The sequence below is a fragment of the Trachypithecus francoisi genome, unplaced genomic scaffold, assembly GCF_009764315.1.
Source record: "Trachypithecus francoisi isolate TF-2019V2 unplaced genomic scaffold, Tfra_2.0 Lachesis_group9, whole genome shotgun sequence".
Classification (NCBI taxonomy): Eukaryota; Metazoa; Chordata; class Mammalia; order Primates; family Cercopithecidae; genus Trachypithecus; species Trachypithecus francoisi.
The window spans coordinates 54,293,657-54,315,246 of NW_022681474.1; the positions used below are offsets into that span (position 1 = coordinate 54,293,657).

At 45.4% G+C, this 21,590-nt stretch overlaps 2 protein-coding genes across 3 annotated transcripts in view; both read right to left on the bottom strand.

The window, feature by feature from the left end:
* The window catches only part of VSTM4 (V-set and transmembrane domain containing 4), a 96,458-nt gene extending 96,182 nt beyond the window's left edge, over positions 1-276 (bottom strand). For both annotated transcript variants that reach the window (XM_033209242.1, XM_033209243.1), the window contains exon 1: positions 167-276. In XM_033209242.1, the coding sequence (XP_033065133.1) occupies positions 167-221 (55 nt within the window). In that variant the 5' untranslated portion in view covers positions 222-276. The remainder of the gene's footprint in view (positions 1-166) is intronic.
* Positions 277-9,101: 8,825 nt separating this feature from the next.
* FAM170B (family with sequence similarity 170 member B) lies at positions 9,102-12,012 on the bottom strand. Its single transcript, XM_033209244.1, has 2 exons — positions 11,776-12,012; positions 9,102-10,323 (listed from the first exon to the last, which is right to left on the bottom strand). Exons 1-2 carry the CDS (start codon positions 11,885-11,887, stop codon positions 9,584-9,586), a joined length of 852 nt encoding a protein of 283 aa, XP_033065135.1. The 5' UTR covers positions 11,888-12,012; the 3' UTR covers positions 9,102-9,583.
* Between the last annotated feature and the right edge of the window lie 9,578 nt (positions 12,013-21,590).

The following is a 21,590-nucleotide window of genomic DNA, read 5'->3' on the forward strand; positions in this document are numbered from 1 at the left end:
CCCGCCAGACCGCGGCGAGCCCACCGGAGCACGCCGGCTACAGTGACAGCGCAGCCCCCCGCCCGCGCCCGGAGGGGCCTCCCCACCAGGCCTGGAGCCCCGGCCTCCCCGGCGCGGCCACACGGCCCCCACCCTCCCCGCGCCCGCTTGGCCCCGCTGCGCTTACCCGGGGCCGGAGCCCGCGCCAGCAGCGCGGCCGCCGCCAGTGCCAGCAGCCGCATCTCCCCGCCGCCGCCCGGCGTTGTGACGCTGGAGAGCGCCGCCGCCTGGCCCGGCCGCCGCCAGCCCTCCCGGCGCCCGCGCCCGCGCCCGCCCCCGGCCCGCCCCTTGGGCCGCCTGCCACGCCGGGCCGGGGCTGCTGGGTCCCGAGGCCTGCACCGGTCGCGGGAGCAGCCGCGCGATCGGTTAGCTCCAGTATCTGTGGCGTCTCCTTTCACCGGCCCCATTTCCCAGATGAGAAAACTGAGGTTCTGCAAGGTGATCGCTGGTGACTCTGGTATTAATAGAATGTAAATTACTCTTAAATGGTTCAGCAAAAGTAACAATAAGTTTATCTATAATATGTATTGTATAATATATATATATGGAAAGAGAGAGACATAGGGAGAAAGAGGCAAATGGGAAGAGTCGGTAGATCTAGATAAAGAGCATATGGAATTCATTGTACTATTCTTGCAACATCTGTAAGTTTTCATTTTTTTCAAAGTAAAACCTAAAACTAAAAGCTTGTTTATGACTTTTATGATATCTCAATGTTTTTATACGTATGCTGCTCATAAGCATCATATAATTATTGATCAATATCATACATATTACATTATTTCATCTGTTGTAAGGTACTATTAATTATAAAGTGCTTCCTCCCCACGTCAAAGATGTTACAGCAAATACAGTTCTGATATTTTGTGAATCCAAGCAGAAGACTTAGGCTTCAGGAAATTCCCATTCTGCATTCTTAATAACTTAGAAACAAGGGAATAAGACCTCTGTAAGTCCTCTACAGAGACACAAAGATTCCCAGCTTGGAGCAAGTCTAGACTAAAAGTGTTACAGAAGCAATGGATTGTAACCGAAGTCTAGGATGAGCTAGTCTGACACAGGTGGCAGTTTGACGTCCATGGAGGTAAAGGCATCAAGCTCTATCAGCATGCGACTGCTGTGAGGCTCTGACTCACTTCCCAGCACTTGGCGTGAGAGCCCATCACCCCACAGGAGAATCTGAATGGCATTCAGTTCCATATTCACAGAAGAGGCAAATTGGTTTCACAAACACCCATAGTCACATTAAACTAATGTTTTTAGTTTGAGTTTTATTGCTGTTTGTAATTGTGTTTAATTTACACATTTGGTTTTTGTTTTACACTTGTAAAGTAACTATAAGCTTAGCTGTTTGTGTTTGTGCTGCTTTATTTCCACATCAATAACTGAAGTCAAGGCAGGCTCCATAGGAATGTTTCTTGGCCTTTCAAAATAATAGTAGTCAAGTTTGCCAAACATTGCTTTAGGAAATTCTCACTCTCTTTTCCCAAGACTGATGGCACCCCAGCTCAGTAGTCCTTGAGGGTGTGCTTGGAGGGGCTGCAGCAAGTCCAGCAGCAGACGGTACATAAATCATCAGGAGTCGGGAGTCATTTGTGAGTCTCTTCACAGGATCCTTGTGCTCGGCCCAGTCTAGGTGTCAGCATGGCCCAGTGCAGAGCAGCAGGTAACACACACACACACACACACACAAATGTACACACACACGTGCACACATGGGCTCTGGCTCCTGGTACCCAGGCTGTGAGCTGTAGACCCGACATTTTTCATGAATCTCCTTACTCTGTCTTTTCTACAGCTCAGCACATCCCCTTTGTCCCTGTACCCGGCTCATTTTTCTGTGGGACCTTCTGGTCAGACCTGGTCACAGGGAGAGAAGCATTTGAGGCTGAAAGTAGCACCACATGCCCACACACCTGACTCCTTCTGCAAAACCCTCTGACAGGGGCCCACATCACCCTCTGTGTTCAGGCCAGAGACCACCCTGTGTTTGCCAAAAGTTAGTTGCTTGCTCCCATATGCATTTATGCTGTTACCAGCATTTACATCAACAAATGTGGACAGAGTGCTCACCATGTGCTTGTGCCCCTAAGGACCCCACCTGGGAAGGCTCCCTGTCTGGAATATGGACCTTCCTGAGCCTTTGTGACTGCTGTCTTCCTGTCTCTGTCTCCTGCTCTTCAGAATCTATATTCATTTTTTCAGGTTGCCATAATCCACAGGCCAGGTGGCTTAAACTATAAAAAATATATTGTCTCACAGTTTTGTGACACAGTTGGAGATCAAGGTGTCACTGGGTTGGTTTCTTCTGAGTCTCTTTTTTCCACTTGCAGATGCCGTCTTCTTCCCTGTGTCTTCACGCAGTCTTCCCTCTGTATGTGCCTGGGTCCTAATCTCCTCTTCTTATAAAGACTCCGGTCATATTGGATTAGGCCCCCTGATATGAATTTACCTCTTTAAAAGCCAAGCCTTAACTCCAAATACAGTCACATTTTGAGGTGCCAGGGGTTAGGATTCAACATATGATTTTTTTTCTTTTTTTCTTTTTTTTTTGAGACAGAGTCTCGCTCAGCTGCCCAGGCTGGAGTGAAGTGGTACGATCTCAGCTCACAGAAAACTCCACCTCCCGGGTTCAAGTGATTTTCCCACCTCAGCCTCCTGAGTAGCTGGGACTACAGGCACCCACCACCATGCCCAGCTAATTTTTGTATTTTTAGTAGAGATGGGGTTTCAACATGTTGGCCGGGCTAGTCTCGAACTCCTGACCTTAAGTGATCCGCCCACCTCAGCCTCCCAAAGTGCTGGGATTACAGGCTTGAGCCACCATGCCCAGCCCTCAACATACAAATTTTGGGAGGACACAATTTAACCTATTACTGAGCACCACAGAAACTCTCATGAGAGGTCTGTTAGGACTCCACCATCTTTGACATGACCCCATTGTGATGTCACATTTCAGGTCAAAGCATTACATGTTATTCTTAACATCTGCCACTTCTCTCCTCCCACCTCTATCTGCCTTATTGAACTTCATCTTTCCTTCATCGTCCTTCAACTTCCACTTCTTCCTGTATGGTCCTGTTGATGCCGTCTTATTCCCGTCCCCAGACTTATTATCTTTACCCTCTCTCAACTGAGTTCTCACCCTGGTTCTCTCTCAAGATCTTCCTCTCATGGTTTTCAACCTTGGTAAACAATGAGGACACATCTCAAAAAGAACGATGTAATTTAATTGCCTTGAGTTGGCTGGGCTATCATTTATTATAAAGTGCTCTTAAAATTAAAGCTAATTTAATTCTGAAGAACTAAGGATTAAGAAGTTAAGAGCTGGGTTTCTCACAATATGTCTTGCAGACTACAAGTGTGAACTGAGGAGATCCCCAAAGTCACTTCTTACTAAGGTAATATTTTGTTTGTTTTTTTTTTAGAGAGAGGGTCTTGCTCTGTCACCCAGGCTGGAGTGCAGTGTTGCAATCATAGCTCACTACAGCCTCTACCGCTTTGGTACTAGCCATCCTCCCACCTCAGCCTCCCCAGTAGCTAAGAGTATAGGTGCACACAAAGCAATGCTTGATTAAATGTTTTATTGCCTTTTTATTCTAAAAGCTGTACTTGATCAATACAGAAAATACAAAACAATAAAAACTACAGAAGAAATAAAATGTATCAACAATTACCAACTAGAAATAATCACTTAGACATTTCATCACTCTTGCAATATTTCCATTAATAGCTGTTTATCTAGTGGATGGAATATTTTCCATGTTATTTCCTAATTAGTCATGTCTAATATAAAAGGAAGTTCTTGAACTCCATCTTATGTATCGATCCTTTGATTATCTTTTCAATAATTTTAGTTAATTCATTTGCACTTTTGAAGTATATTATCTTTTTCTGAAAATTATTTTCTGTCTACTGTATATAATATTTCTGTTTCATATCTTATGCATTGGTTGTAACTTCCAGAATGTCAAATTAAAATTGTAATACATGACATTTTTTATCTGATTTTAATGGAAGTACATGTAGATATTTCGCTCTTTGGTTTGAGATATTCAATATTATCTGAAAAAAATCTTATTCTTAGTTTCTAAGGAACTTATTACAGGAATGGTTGTTATAGTTATTATATGTCTTTTAAATTGAGATACAATTCACATACTACAATTCAGTGGTTTATGGCATATTCACAACGTTGTGTAACCATTGCCACTAATTCCAGAATGTTTTCATCACCCTAAGAAGAAATCCCATACCTGTTAGCAGTCACTCCCATTCCTCCCCTTCTCCTGAATCCCTGGCAACAACTAATCTGCTTTTTGTCTGTATAAATTTGCCTATTTGAATATTTCATTGACATAGAATTATAAGTTATGTTGCCTTTTGTGTCTGGCTTCTTTCACTTCACAGGTTTTCAAAGTTCATCTGTATATAACACGGGATCAGTTCTTCATTTTATGGCTGAATTATATTCCATTGTATGGATATACTATATTTTGTTTATTCTTTCATCATTTGATAAACATGTAGGTTGTTTTTACTTTCTCTATTAGGTTAATTAGGTGTGTTATGAATAATGTTGCTGTGAATATTCATGTACAAATTTTTATGTGGACGTATGTTCTCAATTCTCAGAATTTACACCCATGTTTTCTCTAAGAGTTTTACAGTTTTGACTATAAAACTCTTTGACTATAGTTTTGACTATGATTGTGCAGTGGCACAATCATGGCTCACTGTAGCCTCAATCTCCAAGGCTCAAGTCATCTTCCACCTCATCCTAAGTAGCGGGGACTACAGATGTGCACCACCATGCCTGGCTAATTTTTGTATTTTTTGCTTTTGTAGAGATGGGATTTTGCCATTTTGCCCAGGCTTGTCTCAAACTGCTAGGCTCAAGCGATCCACCTGCCTTGGCCTCCCAAAGTGCTGGGATTACAGGCATGAGCCCACCACACCAGGCCAGTCATGGTGAATTACTGTTTTTGTAGTCTGTTAAATTAGATTAACTATTATTTTGTGTTAATAAGTGAGATCAACATATTGCCTACCTTTTTAGTGCCGTCTTTTTCAGGCGTTGTTACGAGGTTTATGTAGGTGTTATAACATGAGCTCCATCTTCTATGGTTTGGGAAAATAAGGGGTTTAAAATGGTTCATAATTTAAAATGTTTGAGATCTCCTGACACCTCTGGAAAGATTTCCCTCACTCTTGTCAGTGAAGTCCCAGGTATCTGCAAAATTATGTGTCTAGACCACAAATGAACGTTTAACTCAGTTGAGTTTCAGTTATAATTTAAGAACAAGTCACTACCGTAAGAATAATGTTATTCTCTTCTTCCCCATCCATGTCAGCTGAAGTTATCCTTTACATTAATAGTTTGCTTACCCAAGGTTGCTGTCATATTTCGTTTCTCCTGAACACTCATCATGTTTCCCTTGATCTGCAGCTGCTGCTCCTTAATCTAAAGAAAATGCAGCCTGTGCAGTTGACATATTTGCTTTCCTAAATACCTTGCATCTGTCCTTACACTGAAGTTTGCATCTCTGTGTGACGATTAGAACATAGGCTTGGAGCCAGGCTGGTGTACACCAGCCATATGACCTTTGTAGGGTCTTTACTTACTCACCAACAAAACACGGACAATAATAGGATCCACCTCATTATACTGTGGAGAGCACTACATAATTTAGTATTGATAAAGAGTTTAAAACGATGCTTTGCCCTTAGAATACAGAATTTAGCACTTAAAAACACTTGTCTCTTAAATTCTGAAATTTCAGAACTTAGATATCATGCCTCATTTCAATTCCCTCCCGTACTGATTTTTTTTAAGATAAAACTATTCTCCTCCTTAGTACTCACTATTTCTGGCTTAGCAGCCTCTCCTTCCCTTACAGTGTCTCTTGGACTCTACCTGCCTATGAAGCCCCCACAAATACCACGTAGCTCTTCCGAGAAGAGTTTCATAAAGCTGGGGCTCTTTTTACTTCCTGCTAATCCTCAAGCTCCTTTCACACCAAATTTAAAAGGTTTGTGGCCTCTGTTGCACCTTTAAAAGGCTGATAAGATATCATCCCCACCACTGATGCCCTTTCTAAGATGACCTCATGGCTTCCTGCTGCACTTGCACCAGCAGAAGGAATGCATCCCACATGAAGCTCATGCAAAGCACTATGGCCACAGCTTACCACACACAGGTGGACGACCACTCTTCTCAGCTCCATACCCTTATGGCTAGCCCCCTTCTGAATGTTTCTGTCTCAAACTCAGCTTAGTCAAAAGTGGGTTTACCAGTATCCCAAGCAAACCTTCTCCTTCTCCATTGTCTGCAAATGGCTCCGACATTTTGCCACCCAGAAAAAACCCTAGAAGTCATTCCGAATTCCTTCCTCTCACCATCCTCATCACACACTAGCCACACTTTATGGTTCAGTCTTCAAAATTTCCCCTGAATTCACCCTGCCACCCACACTTTAGCTGAACCCCTTGTCACCAACCATGCTGGCTCTCATCCACTCTTGACCCTTTTCGCCACAGTGATCTTCACAAATGCAAATCTGACTTCAGATTTCTCCAGGGCTCCTTGTAGTTTTCAGGGTGGTTGGTCAAGTTCCCTAATTTTGACTCCAAAGCTCTATGTGACTAACTGCCCATCTGCATGCAACAAGGAGCTCAGAGCCACCCTTTTCAAGGTCGGTTTCTCCATGTCAGCTCAGCCCCTTCTCTCCTGTTTGGCTCCTCACCTTAGATTTCCCCATTTTTCCACCTTATCTGTCTCTTCCTTTCTGTTGGATCATTTCCATTGGCATACACTTGCTCTCTCCCCCATCTTTGTCCAGCTACAGCCATTGTTGCTTTCCTTTCTAAACAGACTTGCCTGCAGAGATGTCCAATGCTTACCTCCAGCAGTTTATTTTGTGTCTGCTGCTGACCAGTGCCTGTCTGACCTCTGCCCTTCTCAGCTGCTGAGACTGCTCTCATCAGAACTGTCAGCAAGCTCGTGCGTCAAATGAAATAATGCTGTGCCTTCAGCTCACTCCAACTCTCCCTAGCATTCGACACTGCTTACCCTCCTGAAAATTATCTTTTCTTATTTTTGTTGACTTTGAAGAAAATTCCTAAGAAATGCTCTCACTCCATTCCTCCCTACTTCACAAGGCACACCCTAACTCTACCCCTGCACCCTAGTTAGTGTCATCCATCCACTGTTGTGGTTTTTCAGTATAGTACCATTTATTTGCAGTTAACTTTCTCATTTACATTTCCAATCTAGATTTATCTTCTAAATAACATGAACTTCCCACTCAACATCTCTGCTCAGATGCGCCATTAGCATTTAGAACTGACCATGTCTCAACTCACCTCTGTCATCTGCCTCCCAGCACTTATGCCTGTATGTCTACAAGCAGACACATGCTGATATGCATGTCCAACACAGACATGCATGCTCACACACAAACACGCTCGCTCACACACACACTCATACTGAAATCACCCTCCAAATTTCCCCATATCAGTTAATGCACAGCCACCCACATTTGCTCCTCCTAGAAACCTAGGAATCCACCATGACAAACCCATTTCTTCTACCCTGACATGCACTCTTCCCCAAGGCCTTTGAATTCTATTCCCCAAATAAGTCTTGAAGGCATCCACTCTTCTCCCTCTTGGCTTGGGACAGCCTGGTCCAAGTCACCACCATTCCTGGCCTGGACTTCCTCAACAGCCTCCTAATTGATCTCTCCACTTCTCATTTTCTTCTTTTGCTGCTTTCCCAATCTATATCCCACACACCATGGAGTGAGATTTTTAAAACATAAATCTGACCATGTCACCTCTTAAAACCATCCACATTTAGAATGAAGCATATGTTGCAGCAGCATGATTGGGAAAAGACCCTCTGAAAAAGAGATATTTAACCTGCAACCTCAAAGATGAGCAAAGGGACAGCCAGAAAAGAGACAGAAAATGGTGCATTCCACTTAGGGGAGACAGCAAGGGCAAAGGCCCTGAAGCACGAACACCTGAATCCTTTAAGGACAGAAAGGGGCCCATGTGGTTGGAGCACAGTGAGTGAGGCACAGAATGCTAAGAGATGGTGTGGAGAAAGTAGCAAAGGCCCAGCCACACAGGACCCTTTAAGTCATGAAATGGAAACTTTCATAATTATTTTATATGCATGCCTTCAGGCTATAAGCTCCACGGAGCAGCATCCACGTTTGCCTTGTTCCCTTTATTCACTTATTCCCCATGTCCACTTCAGTGCCTGGCACATCTTTATAAACTATATGAGAGACAAATACCCCCAGCATTCCAGCCAGATCAAGTGGCTAGCAGTTCCCCAAATGTATCATGTCTGTTTTTTCTCCTCATGGCCTTGTTCTTGTCTAGCTCAGTAGTTCTCAGCCTGGGGTGATTTTGTCCCTAGGGAACATCTGTTAATGTCTGAAGACATTTGTGATTGTCGCAACTGTGGGACAGGGAATGCTGCTGGCTTCGGATGGGTAGAGGCCAGGGAGGCCAGTAAACATCTTGCAGCAGACAGGACAGCCCCCGCAACAAATAATTAGCATGCAGGATCAACAGTGCTGATTGAGGAACCCTGGTCTAGCCTTTCCTTTAAGCCCCTGGGAGCATCACCTTTTCTGGAAAGTTCTTTCTCCTGATCAAACAGCTTGAACTTGGGGCCCCTCATCTAGGCTCCCCAGACCTCCTTGATGGCATTCATCCCTTTGCCTTGCAATTGCCCATTCTGTCTCTCACTGGAAGCAACAGAGGCTGGAGCATGTCTTCCATCAGCATGTCAAACACACAGTGGACCACAATTAATTTTTCTTGAATGAATGCAGACCTCTGAGACAGGGAGAAGGGTGAAGATGAATTTCGTGGTAACTCTTAAAAATGTGTAGTTGACATAGACGAACTCATAGGTAGGAAGGACATCCCCAGCCTCCTGCTCTACCTTGAGAAGCTGCCTGTCTCCTGGTGTTTGTGCTAGTTTGTAACCTATGGAAATGGCAACTTCCCATGTGTCCAATATGACAGCATGTTCACTCAATTATTCACTGCATTCAATTTTGTGTTATTCAAGTTTAATCCCAATAACATAAGACATAGAACTAGGGCATATGACAGATTCGTAACAGTGAAAAAAATAGGGCTGAAGAGTCATTTGCAGTTGGCTGTCCTGTGACCCACATCTACTTAGCAAGTGTGGACCTGCCTGATGCACCAGCAAAAATAGAAATCCCTCTGGCCATGCGTTTGTGGGTTTCAGATGTTGTGCCCGCCATCAGAAACACTCAAAGCCCTCTTGTTTGGGTTTGGATTTTGAAATGGACCCTGGTGGAGATGCTGTGCCCAGGACAGGAAGGGGGCTCCTTCCAGTCTCCTGGCCCTGGCTGCTCTACACCCCATGCCTTTCCTTCCTCCCGATCCTGGCCCTCTCTCACTGCCCTAAGTGGCTCTGATACTGCTGGCTGGGGAAGGAGCAGTCCCAGGCACTGGAGGTGAGGGCAGGGGTGAGTATCTCCCCTCCAGCTCACTGCTTCTCCTGCTGCTGTGCTGGGAGCACCTCACCCTGGGGCCGGGAACATTCACTGTTGTCTGAAGGACTCTGCTCCTCCTCCAGCTGTTGGTCATGTGCTTGGCCCTGAGCCCGCCTTCTCTCCAGCATCTCCTCAAAAAAGATCTGGCAGCTGAAGCCCTCCCGGATGCCATGCTGGGCGTGCTCCAGCAGAGCATCCAGGGAGGGGAAGACCCGGCAGCAGGCCACGCAGCGCAGCCCGTAGTTGGTGGTGACCAGCCAGTCCGGGGGTGCTCGCAACTCCTGCAGACAGCACTCCAGCAGCTCTGTATCCTCGGGCTCGGGGCTGCAGTTGCTCTTGCAGGCTTCCAAGTCCCAGCACAGATCGGTGTTGGAAGCCATCTCGAAGGAGGAGCCGTTCTGCCTCTGCCTCTTGATGAACTGGGCTTCATGGATGCGGGGCTTCCGGCTGACCGGTTCGAAGCCAGTCTCGGTCTCCCAGGCCACCGCCACACCCTGCACGGTCTGCACGTGCGTATAGAAGGCACACACACTCTGCAGAGCAGCGCTGTCCTCGTCGCACATGCAGGAGCAGCACGACTGGTACTGGGAGTAGGACTGGTACTCGGAGGACTCTGAGGATGGGGAGCTGCTCCACACCAGCATCCCCTGGGCCCTGGCAGAGAAGTAGAGGCCCTCTTCCCGGGGAATGGCAGGCCGTGGCCGTGGGGACGACCCTTCTCTCTGTATAGTCCCTGAGAAGCAGAAGGACATTGTCATCAGTGCCCCCCCAGGGATCAATGCCACATCTACCTTCAGGAGCCGCAGACTCTGAAAGGGTACAGGCTCTGGGAGCTCTTGGGCAAACACCGCCCCCTCTGCCCATATCCTGATAAAATGAAGCTGGTGATAATACCTACCTCATAGGGTGCCGTAATGATTGAATAATGCATGAATGCAATCACCAAATCCTTGACTCAACTGAGAAAGACCATTAAATGGTGAATAACAGTTATATACACATTAGGGATATGATGATAAGGATCAAATAATGCATTAATCACCGAGCAAAAGACCATCCGCTGCGGAATAGGTAAGCAGACTGAGGTGCATCCATATGATGCAACCTGTTAAATCCATGAACCACTGAGACGTGCAACAATACGGATGAATCCTGAATGCATTAGGCTAAATAAAAGAAGCTAATTAAAAAGGCTGTGTAGTCATGAGAGAATGTGAACAAAAAGAAAAAAAGAGGCCATGTAGCATATGATTTTATTCAGATGACATTCTAGAAAAGGCAAATTTTTAGGAACAGAGAACAGCTCAGTAGTTGCCCAGAGCTGGAGATGGGGCGAGGGGAGACTGACCATAATAAGGCACAAGGGGACTTTTAGGAGTTCTGAAAATCTTCTTTACCATGATTGTGTTGATGGTTCCACAAATGTACATGTGCCAAACTTCTTTAAATTGTGCATTTAAAATTGCTGAAGTCTGTGTGCATAAAAGACACCTCAATGAAGCCCATTTAAAAAACAACACATGCAAAGTGCCTTGGCCAAGCCACCCAGACCCACCGTCCTCTTCAACATTTGTGACCTGTCTTCACCTTCCCCAGAGGGGACCATCTCACCATCTCCTTCAACACTTACTGTGTCCCTCTCACCACAGAAGTGCTTGCCAAGTGTTAGCTCCTTTAATATTCAAAACAACCCTAAGAAATTATATTTTTAGGATTCCCATTCAACAGAGTAGGAAACAGAGGCACGGAGTTTGAATGAGTGGTGGAGCCATTGGGCCCCCAGAGCTGGTGTGACACTTAGATGCTGCCCACAGACACATCCCAGTGGTCTTCAAATTGATGATCTAGATTAACTTTCATCATTTTGTTATAAAGGAATTTTTTATTTCGCTGCTGAATTTGACGTGTTGTTTTCTCAAATGCACATTAAAATAAATACATAATTATAAATATTTTACATTTTCATCCTCATATCCCCTGAAAACACCTTATATACTCACAACAGCCTCAGTCATACCAAGTGTCCCATAAATATCAATTTCCTTTCCCTCCACATCTACGTTTATGGTCAACACAACCATTTGATAACAGTATCAGGAGGCGACCTGGCACTGTCCCTTTCCATCAGGGCTTCCTTCCCAGGGAGCACAGCTGGCTGACCTTCCAGGCCTTTCTTTTGACCTACCTGGCCAGAACACTTCCACACTCTCCTCAGTGGAATCAGGGCTGGCCAAGTTGAGGGTGGTCCCATCGGTGGGTGACTGTTCTCCCCTGTGTTCCGTGAAGTGGCGTTTCATGATTTGAAATGAGTGCCCAGGGTCTCAGTGCTCCAGCTGTTCAATGAGAGTTGGCTGGGGCTGTACTGAAGCCGTCCAGCTGGCCCCAGCCAGAGTGGACACTGAGCTCCCCATGGTCGCTAAGATCCTAGCTCTACTGTGTGACCTCATCGATGGCACTGGTCTGTTCTGTGACCATGGCAAGGGCAGAGCCTGAGCCTGTATACCAGGAGAGGCTTCCCAACATGTTCTCATTTCCCCATGGGACCTTTTCAGTCTTGTGTATTATCTGGACATGCACAAACACAAAACACACATACTCTTAACTACTTAGACACACATAAAAACACAAACACAGAGACACAGAGACACTTGTACACACTTAAGCATGCATGGAACCGCTGTCTCAGTCCACTTGTGTGGCTTACAAAGGGATACCTGATGCTGGGTGATTTATGAAAGAAAGAAGTGTGTTGGGCTCATGTTTCTGCAGCCTGTACACGAAGCATAGTGCCAGCATCTGCTTCTGGTGAGGGCCTTAGGAAGCTTCCATTCTCAGCAGATGGGGAAGGGGAGCAGGTGTGTTTGAATCACATGGGTAAGAGGGGAAGGAAGAGAGAATGGAGGAAGTGACAGACTCTTTTCAACACTCAGTTCTGACGGAACTAAGATTGAGAACTCGTTACCACGAGGATGGCACTGAGCCCTTCATGAGGGATTTGTCCCCGTGACCCAAACACCTCCCACTAGGCCCACCTCTCACATTGGATATCAAATTTCAACATGAGATTTGAAGGGGACACATGTCCAAACTATGTCACTCACACACAAAGAAACACATACATGATCACTCAGATAGACATATACACTGTAATACATGTGGCACACACAGTAACATAAACATATGTACATGTGTTCACATAGACACATAACATGTTCACACATACAAATTCACACACGTATTTACTTAACCACACACACATACATGCACACAAACTCATGCCAGATTAATTAACCATACATAGGCTCACATACATACAGTCATCAGCCAACATCATATGACCCTGCTTCCCAATGTGGAAAACCTCTCCTTCTCTCCCCTGTCCCAAGTCCCCACACTGACTTTGTTTAGGCTCCTCAGCCCTCCACAACCCCACTCCTCCACTCTCCTCTACTCAATCCCTTGCTCAGTTCCTGTGACTCCAGACATTTCACTGCTCCCGGACGCGTCCGGCATCCTCCCTTCACGGGCTCTGGGCTCTCATACTTGCTCTTCCTTGTGCCTGTTCCAGGCTCTCCCCTAGTTTCCTGTGTGGTTCCCTCTCCTTCCGGTCTCCTCTGAAACATCACCTGGTCAGAGGAGCCTGCCTGGCACCCCCAGGAAAAGAGCCTTCTTTGGCCCCACAGCTCTCTGTCACCTTACCCTGCTTTATTTTTCCATGATAGCGTTTACCACCCTAGGCTCTATATAATGTCTGTGTGTGTATCTCATGGGTTTACCTGTATCTGTCTTCTCCTCCTTAGATGTAAGCTTAGGAGGGTAGGGACTTCCCCCATTCCTTCCATCTCATTATATCTCTAGTGTCTAGAACAATGTTTTACATATTAACAAACACTCAGGAAACAATGAGTAAACAGCTGATGAACACGTTGGGCTGACAAAGGCATTACTCCCTCTGGGAGCTGCCTCCTCTGTGCTCCCTGATCTCTGCAGTTCCAAGGTGGCTGGTTCTCTCCAACTAGGACTCTGGGAGTTGCCTCTTACTTCTCCATTTGCACAAACCATGCTTCAGTCTCAATCAGCCTGATAAAATGTTCACCTGCCATCTCTCTGCTCTGTAACATCCTAGCACTTCACTCATTTCCTCCAACAAGCTTCTTACCACTTCCCTCTGTGGCTAATCTTTTCCCACCCTTGGTCAGTCTCATCAACTTTATTCCTTTGAATCCCAAATACTAAACAGTTCAATTAGGTGCTGGATTAAAAATAATCCCAATATTCCACAAGCAACACCAACATCCCCACACACACCCAGCACCTAGGAATATCCTTCTCTCTAGAATGTGAGGCCACTGTGTGGAGGAAGACACCACGGTGCTCTACTGAGCCATGAAAGTCACACCTGACCTAAATAGGAGACTATGTCCCCTGGCTAAAAGAGGAAATAGTGTAAGTGCATCCTTTTTTAACAAATAAATACAAAGACTTGACTTACAAAAACAAGAGGAGGCAGCCAGCACAGAAAATAAATAGGTCATTGGGGGATGGAAGGCAGTTCAGAGAGAGATGACATCATGGAGAACTGTTAAGCGGCAAAGTAAACAGCAAGTCTGAGAGGAAAGGAGACTCAGCCAACAAATGATGCTGAAAAATTATACTCGCTATTTTTTTTGAATCAACTTTGGTCTCACTTCATATAAAACAATTAAGAATATTTTCATAATGATTCAGAGCTTATGTTTTAATGAAAAATGTGTAGAAAGAAAATATGTTAACATTTATAATTACAAGGTGTTTTTTCTCAACTTAAACAATATTAATCTTCACAAGCATTGAGAATCTTTGTCATCTTTTCTAATTTCACTGCTTTAAAAAACACACTGTTTTAATTTGCATTCCTCTGCTTTTCAGTGGAACTGGAAAAAAAAGCAAATGAGCAAGCAGTTTCCAGGGGAAGAAATACAGATGGCTGATAAACATTTAAGAAGACGTTGAGTCCTACTGTAATAATGGAGCTACAACTTAAAAATGTGTGGTATACAGTATAGCATTTTTCACCCATGAGATAGGCAAGAGTTAAAAAGATGACAATACCCAGTGCTGGTGAGGACGTAAGGAAATGAACACTTTTATTCTCTATTGGAACAGTGTACCTTACCTTTCTCAAAAAGTTTGGTGGTACCCATTAAAACTAAAAGTGGGCAGGTGCTTCCGAGGCAGTTTACTATCATCTATCATCTCTTTCCTAGGGAACAGTCACATTATGTGCTATGTGCATAAAACAGCACCTAAAGAAATATTTATTGCAGCATTGTATATAATAGAAATAAAGACAGGAGACATTCCTAAGATCCATCAAATAAACAAACTACAACATAACCAGACTGTAGAATACTACACCACAATAAAAGAAAGAGATCTATACATACTGATAAGTGAATTCATGTTTAATGAAAACACAAGATACATAGAATACATAGATGGCCCCACTTGTGTAAAAATTAAACACACTCTCCCAAAAGCACTGACCAAATCTATATTGTCTATGTATCAAAAGGCGTAGAGGAGATCTGAAAATGATCACAGCCAAGAGAAAACAACATTGACCTCAAGAAAGAGGAGAAAGATTAGGTGGGGCTGTGTGAAACTGAATTTTCCAAACATGGCCACACCTGTCTATATCACAACCCACAAGTTCTTCTGATAGCATGACAGAGTCCCTCTTCCTAAACTAGGGTGGATTTGGTAACTGCCTCTATCAACAGAATGCACAGGAGTGATGTTTTGTGACTGTTAGTGCCAAGTCATAAAAGATGTGATTTCCTCCTGGTTCTGTCTCCCCTCTCCTTTAGACTCAGTCACTAGGTTATGAGGAAGCCTAGGCCCCATGGAGGGGCCACATAGATGTATTCCAGACAGCAGCCCCAGCAAAGGTCTCAATCAACCACCAGTGTGTGAGTGAAGACACCTTCAGATAATTTTGCTTCCCAGACATCAAGTCTTCCAGCTGGGTCCAAGACATTACAAGGCAGAGACAAGCCCTCCCCTCTGTGCACTGTTGGAATTCCCCACCCACAGAAACTGTGAGCATAAGAAAAGGTGTTTCATACACTAGTTTCTGGGGCAATTTGTTACAGGCCATGGTAATTCAATGGACTTTGATTTTCCCTATAATGTTTAAATATGTTCTAATGAGCTAGTTCGTTGACCAGTATCTGTGCTCTGTGCATCTTCCTGGCTCAGTCAGGGAAACCTAGGGGCCAGGCGAGCCCTGTGGTTTTCCCAGGACAACTTGGGAGGATGGTTCCCATCCTTACCCCATAGGAAACAATTTACTAGATTGCAGTGTTTACATACAGTTACTTTTGTAAAGACAAAAGCTTTACAATTTGGGGCCCAATGTTTTCCAAAGTCCCTGAGTCAGGTCTTTCTTTCCCCACAACCTATAAACGTTCTTCCTAATCCTTTGAAAAATTATACACTGTGAACTCCCCTTAGAGATAGGGAGCTTGGCAATTCAGAGGGGTTCGATGAGTCTTGGGTGGGAGAGCTAGGGGAGAAGCGGCCTCCATCTCAGGCCTGGGGGCAGGGCTGCAAGGCCAGGTTGCTCTGATGTTTCCTGTGGGCTACTTCCCTGGGGCTAGTTTGGAGTGAAGCCCCTCCGATGGTGAGCGATTGTGCTCCTCACTCACGTGGCCTCTGGGCTGCTTCCATCTATGGGAAGAGCCTCTGCCCCAGCCGCTCTGCTTGCTCCATGCAGATGCTCAGCTGAGACCACCCACACATGGCTCCCACCCATCTCCCTGCAGCTCTCCAGTGGGTTTTCCATCCTTGCCAGGAACCTCCACGCCTCACTGCTGCAGCCAACAGGGCTGGTGTGCAAACCCCCAAAAGGACCAACGCAGCACTTTCTTGGAGCTCTGACTCCTGGCCAGTTCGTTGCACACATTGCATGCGAGTCCTAAGCCTCATCCAAGAGGCCTGGAATATTTTCTAGTCTTTTCTTCCAAAACCTACTCTTCCCAGCCTCTGTTTTTCCCAGCTGAGGAGGCTAACAGGAAACAAAGCGGCCACAGCAGGAAGCTGAGAGGCTGTGTCTCTCTTCACTTCGAATTCCAGAGCTTGGCTTGTGTCCCGATCTGGGCTGTGGGGAGAATCACATCATTCATTCTGGGGTCCTTGGGAGTCCAGAAATAGTCTGTCCACCCTGCCAAGGGGTGGTGCTTTGATCTTAATCATGGCATTTCTGTGGCTAGAGCCACTGTGTAAAGGTGTTGCAAGTGGGCACTGCTCCTGCCCTTCTCTCCACACTGAAAGTGTGGCTGCTCTAGTGGGGCAGGTGCCTTGCTACCCTCCCAAAGTTCTCCTATTATCAGATTTAACACCCGAGGGCCGGGGAGAAGCGGGAAGCTGCCCAGACGCTGCACAGCAGGTTTGCATGGAGTGAGGTTGGTGGTGTTCAGAGTGGGAATTCTTCCCTGTGAAGGTCAGTCCTCAGGGCTTAGGGATGACCTCATCCTGTGCTTGGGCTGCAGAGAAAGTGCCAAAAGCTATCAGACAAACTGAGAAGTGGAGTAGGGAAGTACCATCTTTTGAGTTCATTTTCTGTTGCTTCTTGTAACTATTTTAAAAGAAGTGAGTCAGTGGACCACAGAAGGCTCAGCTCAGGCACAGGGAAATGTAATCCAGAGGACTCTTCTTCAGCTCCCCCAAGCACATGGGAAAGGCAGTTTTGCTTTTGTTTTTCTTTAGACATAATAACAGGCTGCTCGTTTGGCGGGTTTGTTTGGCGCTGTCTCGGGTTTTGGCCTTCACCTCAGGGTGCCCACACAAATAGCCTAGGCCTTCCCTCTCATCAGGGAACCAGGAGGGAGCCGGTCCCTGGGGCTGGGTCCTCAGGTGTGGCATGGCTGTACTCCAGGCCCTAGAGCCCCACCTGGCCCAGAGCCTGCTGCATTTTGCTCAGCTCTGGCCCAGCAGGGCTGTGAATGCTCAACATGGTTGCTGAATGCAGAAGCGTCTTCTTCCAATGCACACTTCCTTGGAAGGGCAGCTTCAGCTGAGAGGAAAGACTCCTTGCTGGATGCCATGCACGTGACTCAGGAGCCTAGAATCCCACAGGATTCCAGCACTGGCCACGTCCTGTGTGTGTTCTTGGAGAGCCACGGTGGGAGCTCTAGGGAAAGGGGTCTTCCCTCTATGTCCAAAATGGGCTGACCACAGGCCACGCTGGACACAGCCCTCAGGAACCATTCCTGTCTTCTACTGAGCCAACTTTCCTGCAGTATAGCGCACAGCTCTGACTTGAAGGGTGAGACTGTGGGACCCAGAGGCCGGCAGTGAGTCACCTTGATGTCTAAGTGTGTGAGGGTGAGACCCCAGGACCCAGAGGCCAACAGTGAGTCATGTTGATGTCAAAGTGTGCTGTGCTTGATTCCATGTTCCTTTTAGCCCACATCCAAGACTAATGGATGTCTGTGACTGGAAAGCAGCAAATACGTTCACAGATAACTCCTGAGCAGAACTGGGATGATTTATTTTAATCCCCACAATTAGAATAGCTATTTCAAAGGCATGGTTGAAGATACTTCTTCCCAGCCTGTCCTGCAGAAAGATGATGCAATTGTTTAATGGATGATCCCAGTGTCCCGAGGAGGCCAGCAACTGTCCCTTCTGCCGCACAGTACCCAAAGTCTTGAATGGATCCCTGGCCCTCCTGGAATAAAGTATGCATAGGGTGGAGAACTTCTGGGAAGGTTGGATCAGGCCATATCAAATTCCCACAGGAAACTTTCCAAGAAAGGCCCCAGGCCAAGGCTTAGCAGCCAGAGGGAAAGAAGTCCATTCAATCACGCCCCCTGCAGTGCAGTGAGACTGACTGAACATTGGCTGGGGCATTGGTTTCCAACACCCCATGTGCCATCCCCACCACACCTCCCCACCCCCAACACACACAAACACAAACACACACACACACACACACACACACCACACCCTAGGCCTGTAAGATTTGCTCTAGGCCTGTGAGCTTTGCTCAAATATGAAGGACTGGTTCAAACAATCCTCCACTGCTCCAGGTACCAGCATGTTCGCGTGACTATCTCACATTCAGAGGCAATAACTTTAGTGGAGCAGAACTGAGCTGGCACATCTGCAGCACAACAGGGAGTGGCCAGAGATGGCCAAGCAGTGTAGCTCCCACCTGACTAGCAAGTACCATGGCCATCCATGTCCAGGGAGGAAAGGGATCTGCCAGCCATGGTGTGAAACAGGCAGTCAGCCGGGACTCCCTTCTAAGGGAAAGGCAGCTCTCCTCAGAAACTCTCCCAAATCCACCCTGGCTCTCAGGAATTCAACAAATATGACAAAAATGAGAAGGGAGAAAATATGAATTATTTTTGCAAGACAGGACTATAGGCATCTGCATATTTAAATTTCGATTCATGTTTTTGAAATAATTTCCTGTTTTGAAGATAACTCAGCAAATGCTTCTTACTTTATTGGAAACAGCATCTATTAAGCTATTTATATAGCACAAATTCACAGGTCATGATACATTACAGTAAAATATCACCAAACAAACCAAAAGGTTATTTTTTTCTATTATTTACCTGCCTTAGTGAAAGCGGTGTAAATTGCTCTTATCTGAACCACAATGAATTCACATATTCAAGTTGGCTTCTTGGGAAATTTCAGGCCACAAAAGGCAGTGATGCAATCAGGAGCAGCAACACAGTAGGTTCCACCACCGAACCCACAGCAAATTAAATCGATCACAATAAAGCCAAACTAAGAAAATTAAAAGGCAGAATAGCAGCAACTGGAAACTGATCTCTCAAGACCTCATTGATGAGCTTCTGGAAACAAAGCCTGCTTCCCCTATGTTGCAAGGCCTGTCTCCATGGGAGATGTGTGTTGGAGAGTTTGGCTGCGTGGTGTGAGCACCAGATGTCTTAGCAGGACCCCAAAGTTCAATCCTTGGGAAGCCTAGGACTATTTTAAAATATAAGTGTCAAACATTTGGAATCCAACTAACTCAGATTATCAATGTGTAGCCCTCAATCACATGTAAAAAATGAAAGTCAATACAACCAGTGTAACCTTTCCTCCACAAGAATGACATAGTGACTTGCATTTTTAATGAGTTTATGGCCAAGAGGGGTATCTAGTAGTGTGCTGGGGCCAGCTGGTACTTGCTAATGAGAACCAGTTGTTAAATCTTTCAAGAACTTTGCAAGCCAGTTGTTAAACACAGCCATTATCAAAATTAAAAATAGTGTAAACTTATAATTAAATAAATTATATTAAACATGAAAGTAATAAATACTCAAACACTCCAATTCCTAATTATTTTACTATATTTTAAGACACAGTGGCAGCTTGTTAGAGGTCTTGGTGGGAGTATTTACCCCGTGGTAATAAGCAAAGGCTAAAACCAGGGGCTAACCCCTCCCCGACCAGGAGCAAGTGGTTGAATACTTACCATCACACTACTGGGAGTTCCCATAAGCGATGACCTGAGCCAACAGTTGTGGCTGTGCAGATAAGCCCTCAAGCAACCTTTTCCCCAATAATGCTAACTTTCTAGAACAGCTCCCACCATATGGGCTTCATATTAATTGGTCAGGGAAATACTCAGAACCCTCCCACCTGTACATGAGTCTGTCATCTAAAAGACCACCAGGATCACTAAATAGTGAAAAGGAGATCCTTATTGGTGATAGCAGTTGGTGAACTGTAAAGAGACAGTCTCTGGCAAGTACCAAGATCCTGTCTCTTCGAAGACGGGAAGGGTAGTTTGGGTTTTACGGCTCACAAGACTGGTATCCTATGTATGCAGCAGGTTTGGGGGGAAAGCTGTACATATTTTTGAGGAGAGTCAAGTGCATGCACAGTGGGTAAGCATGTATGTCACATACATCCCAAGTTCACTTTGGGGCAGGGTTTTAGCATTAAAAGAAGGTAGAATTTGGCTTTTTATGACAAAAGGTGAACCATAAGACACAAAGACAATTTGTGCACAGCCTCTGTAAGCTGCTGAAAATGGCTTAAGGTCTGCAATTGCTTATCAAGAAAGAATGTTGGTATGGGCATCCTCTGCCCAATCAGAGTTGTAGTGACTGGGTTGTAAATCAGACTTGGGAGGGGTCTGATAGTGCCATTGTTAGGGAGTTTGGAGCCATAGGAATATAGACTTTACCCATGCCAGCCAGGCCCTGAACCCTAACCTGTAGGCAACTTTGTTTCCTTAACCTTGGTGTCTGTCTTAGTTGATACAGCAGTGTTTATTTTGATCTTTCAGAATACAAGTCGCAATTTAGGAAGGGTGCTGCATCATCATTTCATGGTTCTCACTACAGCCCAGACAGGCGGGCAAAGCAGTGTTCTTTCCCCTTTAATAAATGAAGAAACTGAGCCTCAAACAGATGAGGGGGCTTCCTGGGTTCACACAGCTCTAAGAGTGGGAACCTATCTTTCTCAGTGACATTAGCTAGATGTGGTGGGCACTTCTCATTAGAAAAACAAGAATTAAATCAACATGAGGTCAAGAACTGGTGTCCCCTGTTGGAAAAATAAATTGAAACTAATGTTCTGGCAATAGGTAGCAAAAACTTTAAACCTATGGTACCATCTGTCTTGACAATCTTACCTCTAGAAACTGACCCCTTAATAAATTAAAAGTGTGCCTTTATTAGCCCGTTTTCATCAGCCACGTTCAACACAGCATTGTGTATGAGAGTGAACTCAGAGGCAACCTAAGTGCCTGAGGTGGAGGTTAGGCTAAGTTGGTTTGGTTGCATCGTCCTCACCTGGAAACTTGTTACAGATGCAAATTCCCAGTCCCCACAGCAGGCAGATCTGCTGGTTGGGAAACTCTGCAGTGAGGCCTGGTAGTCTGTGTTTCAATCAGCCTTCCCTGGATTGATTCTAGTGCCTGCTAGAGTTGGAGAACTCCTAGGTTAAGTAAATTATGGAGCAATTAAACAATGGAATGCAATGTAG

What these genes read in the sequence shown, in the direction of transcription:
- FAM170B (XM_033209244.1), bottom strand. Translation starts at nt 11,887, where the DNA reads ATGAAACGCCACTTCACGGAACACAGGGGAGAACAGTCACCCACCGAT. An exon ending in TGTGGAAGTGTTCTGGCCAG is followed by an intron (nt 10,324 to 11,775) that starts GTAGGTCAAAAG and finishes TCTGCTTCTCAG; the next exon opens with GGACTATACAGAGAGAAGGG.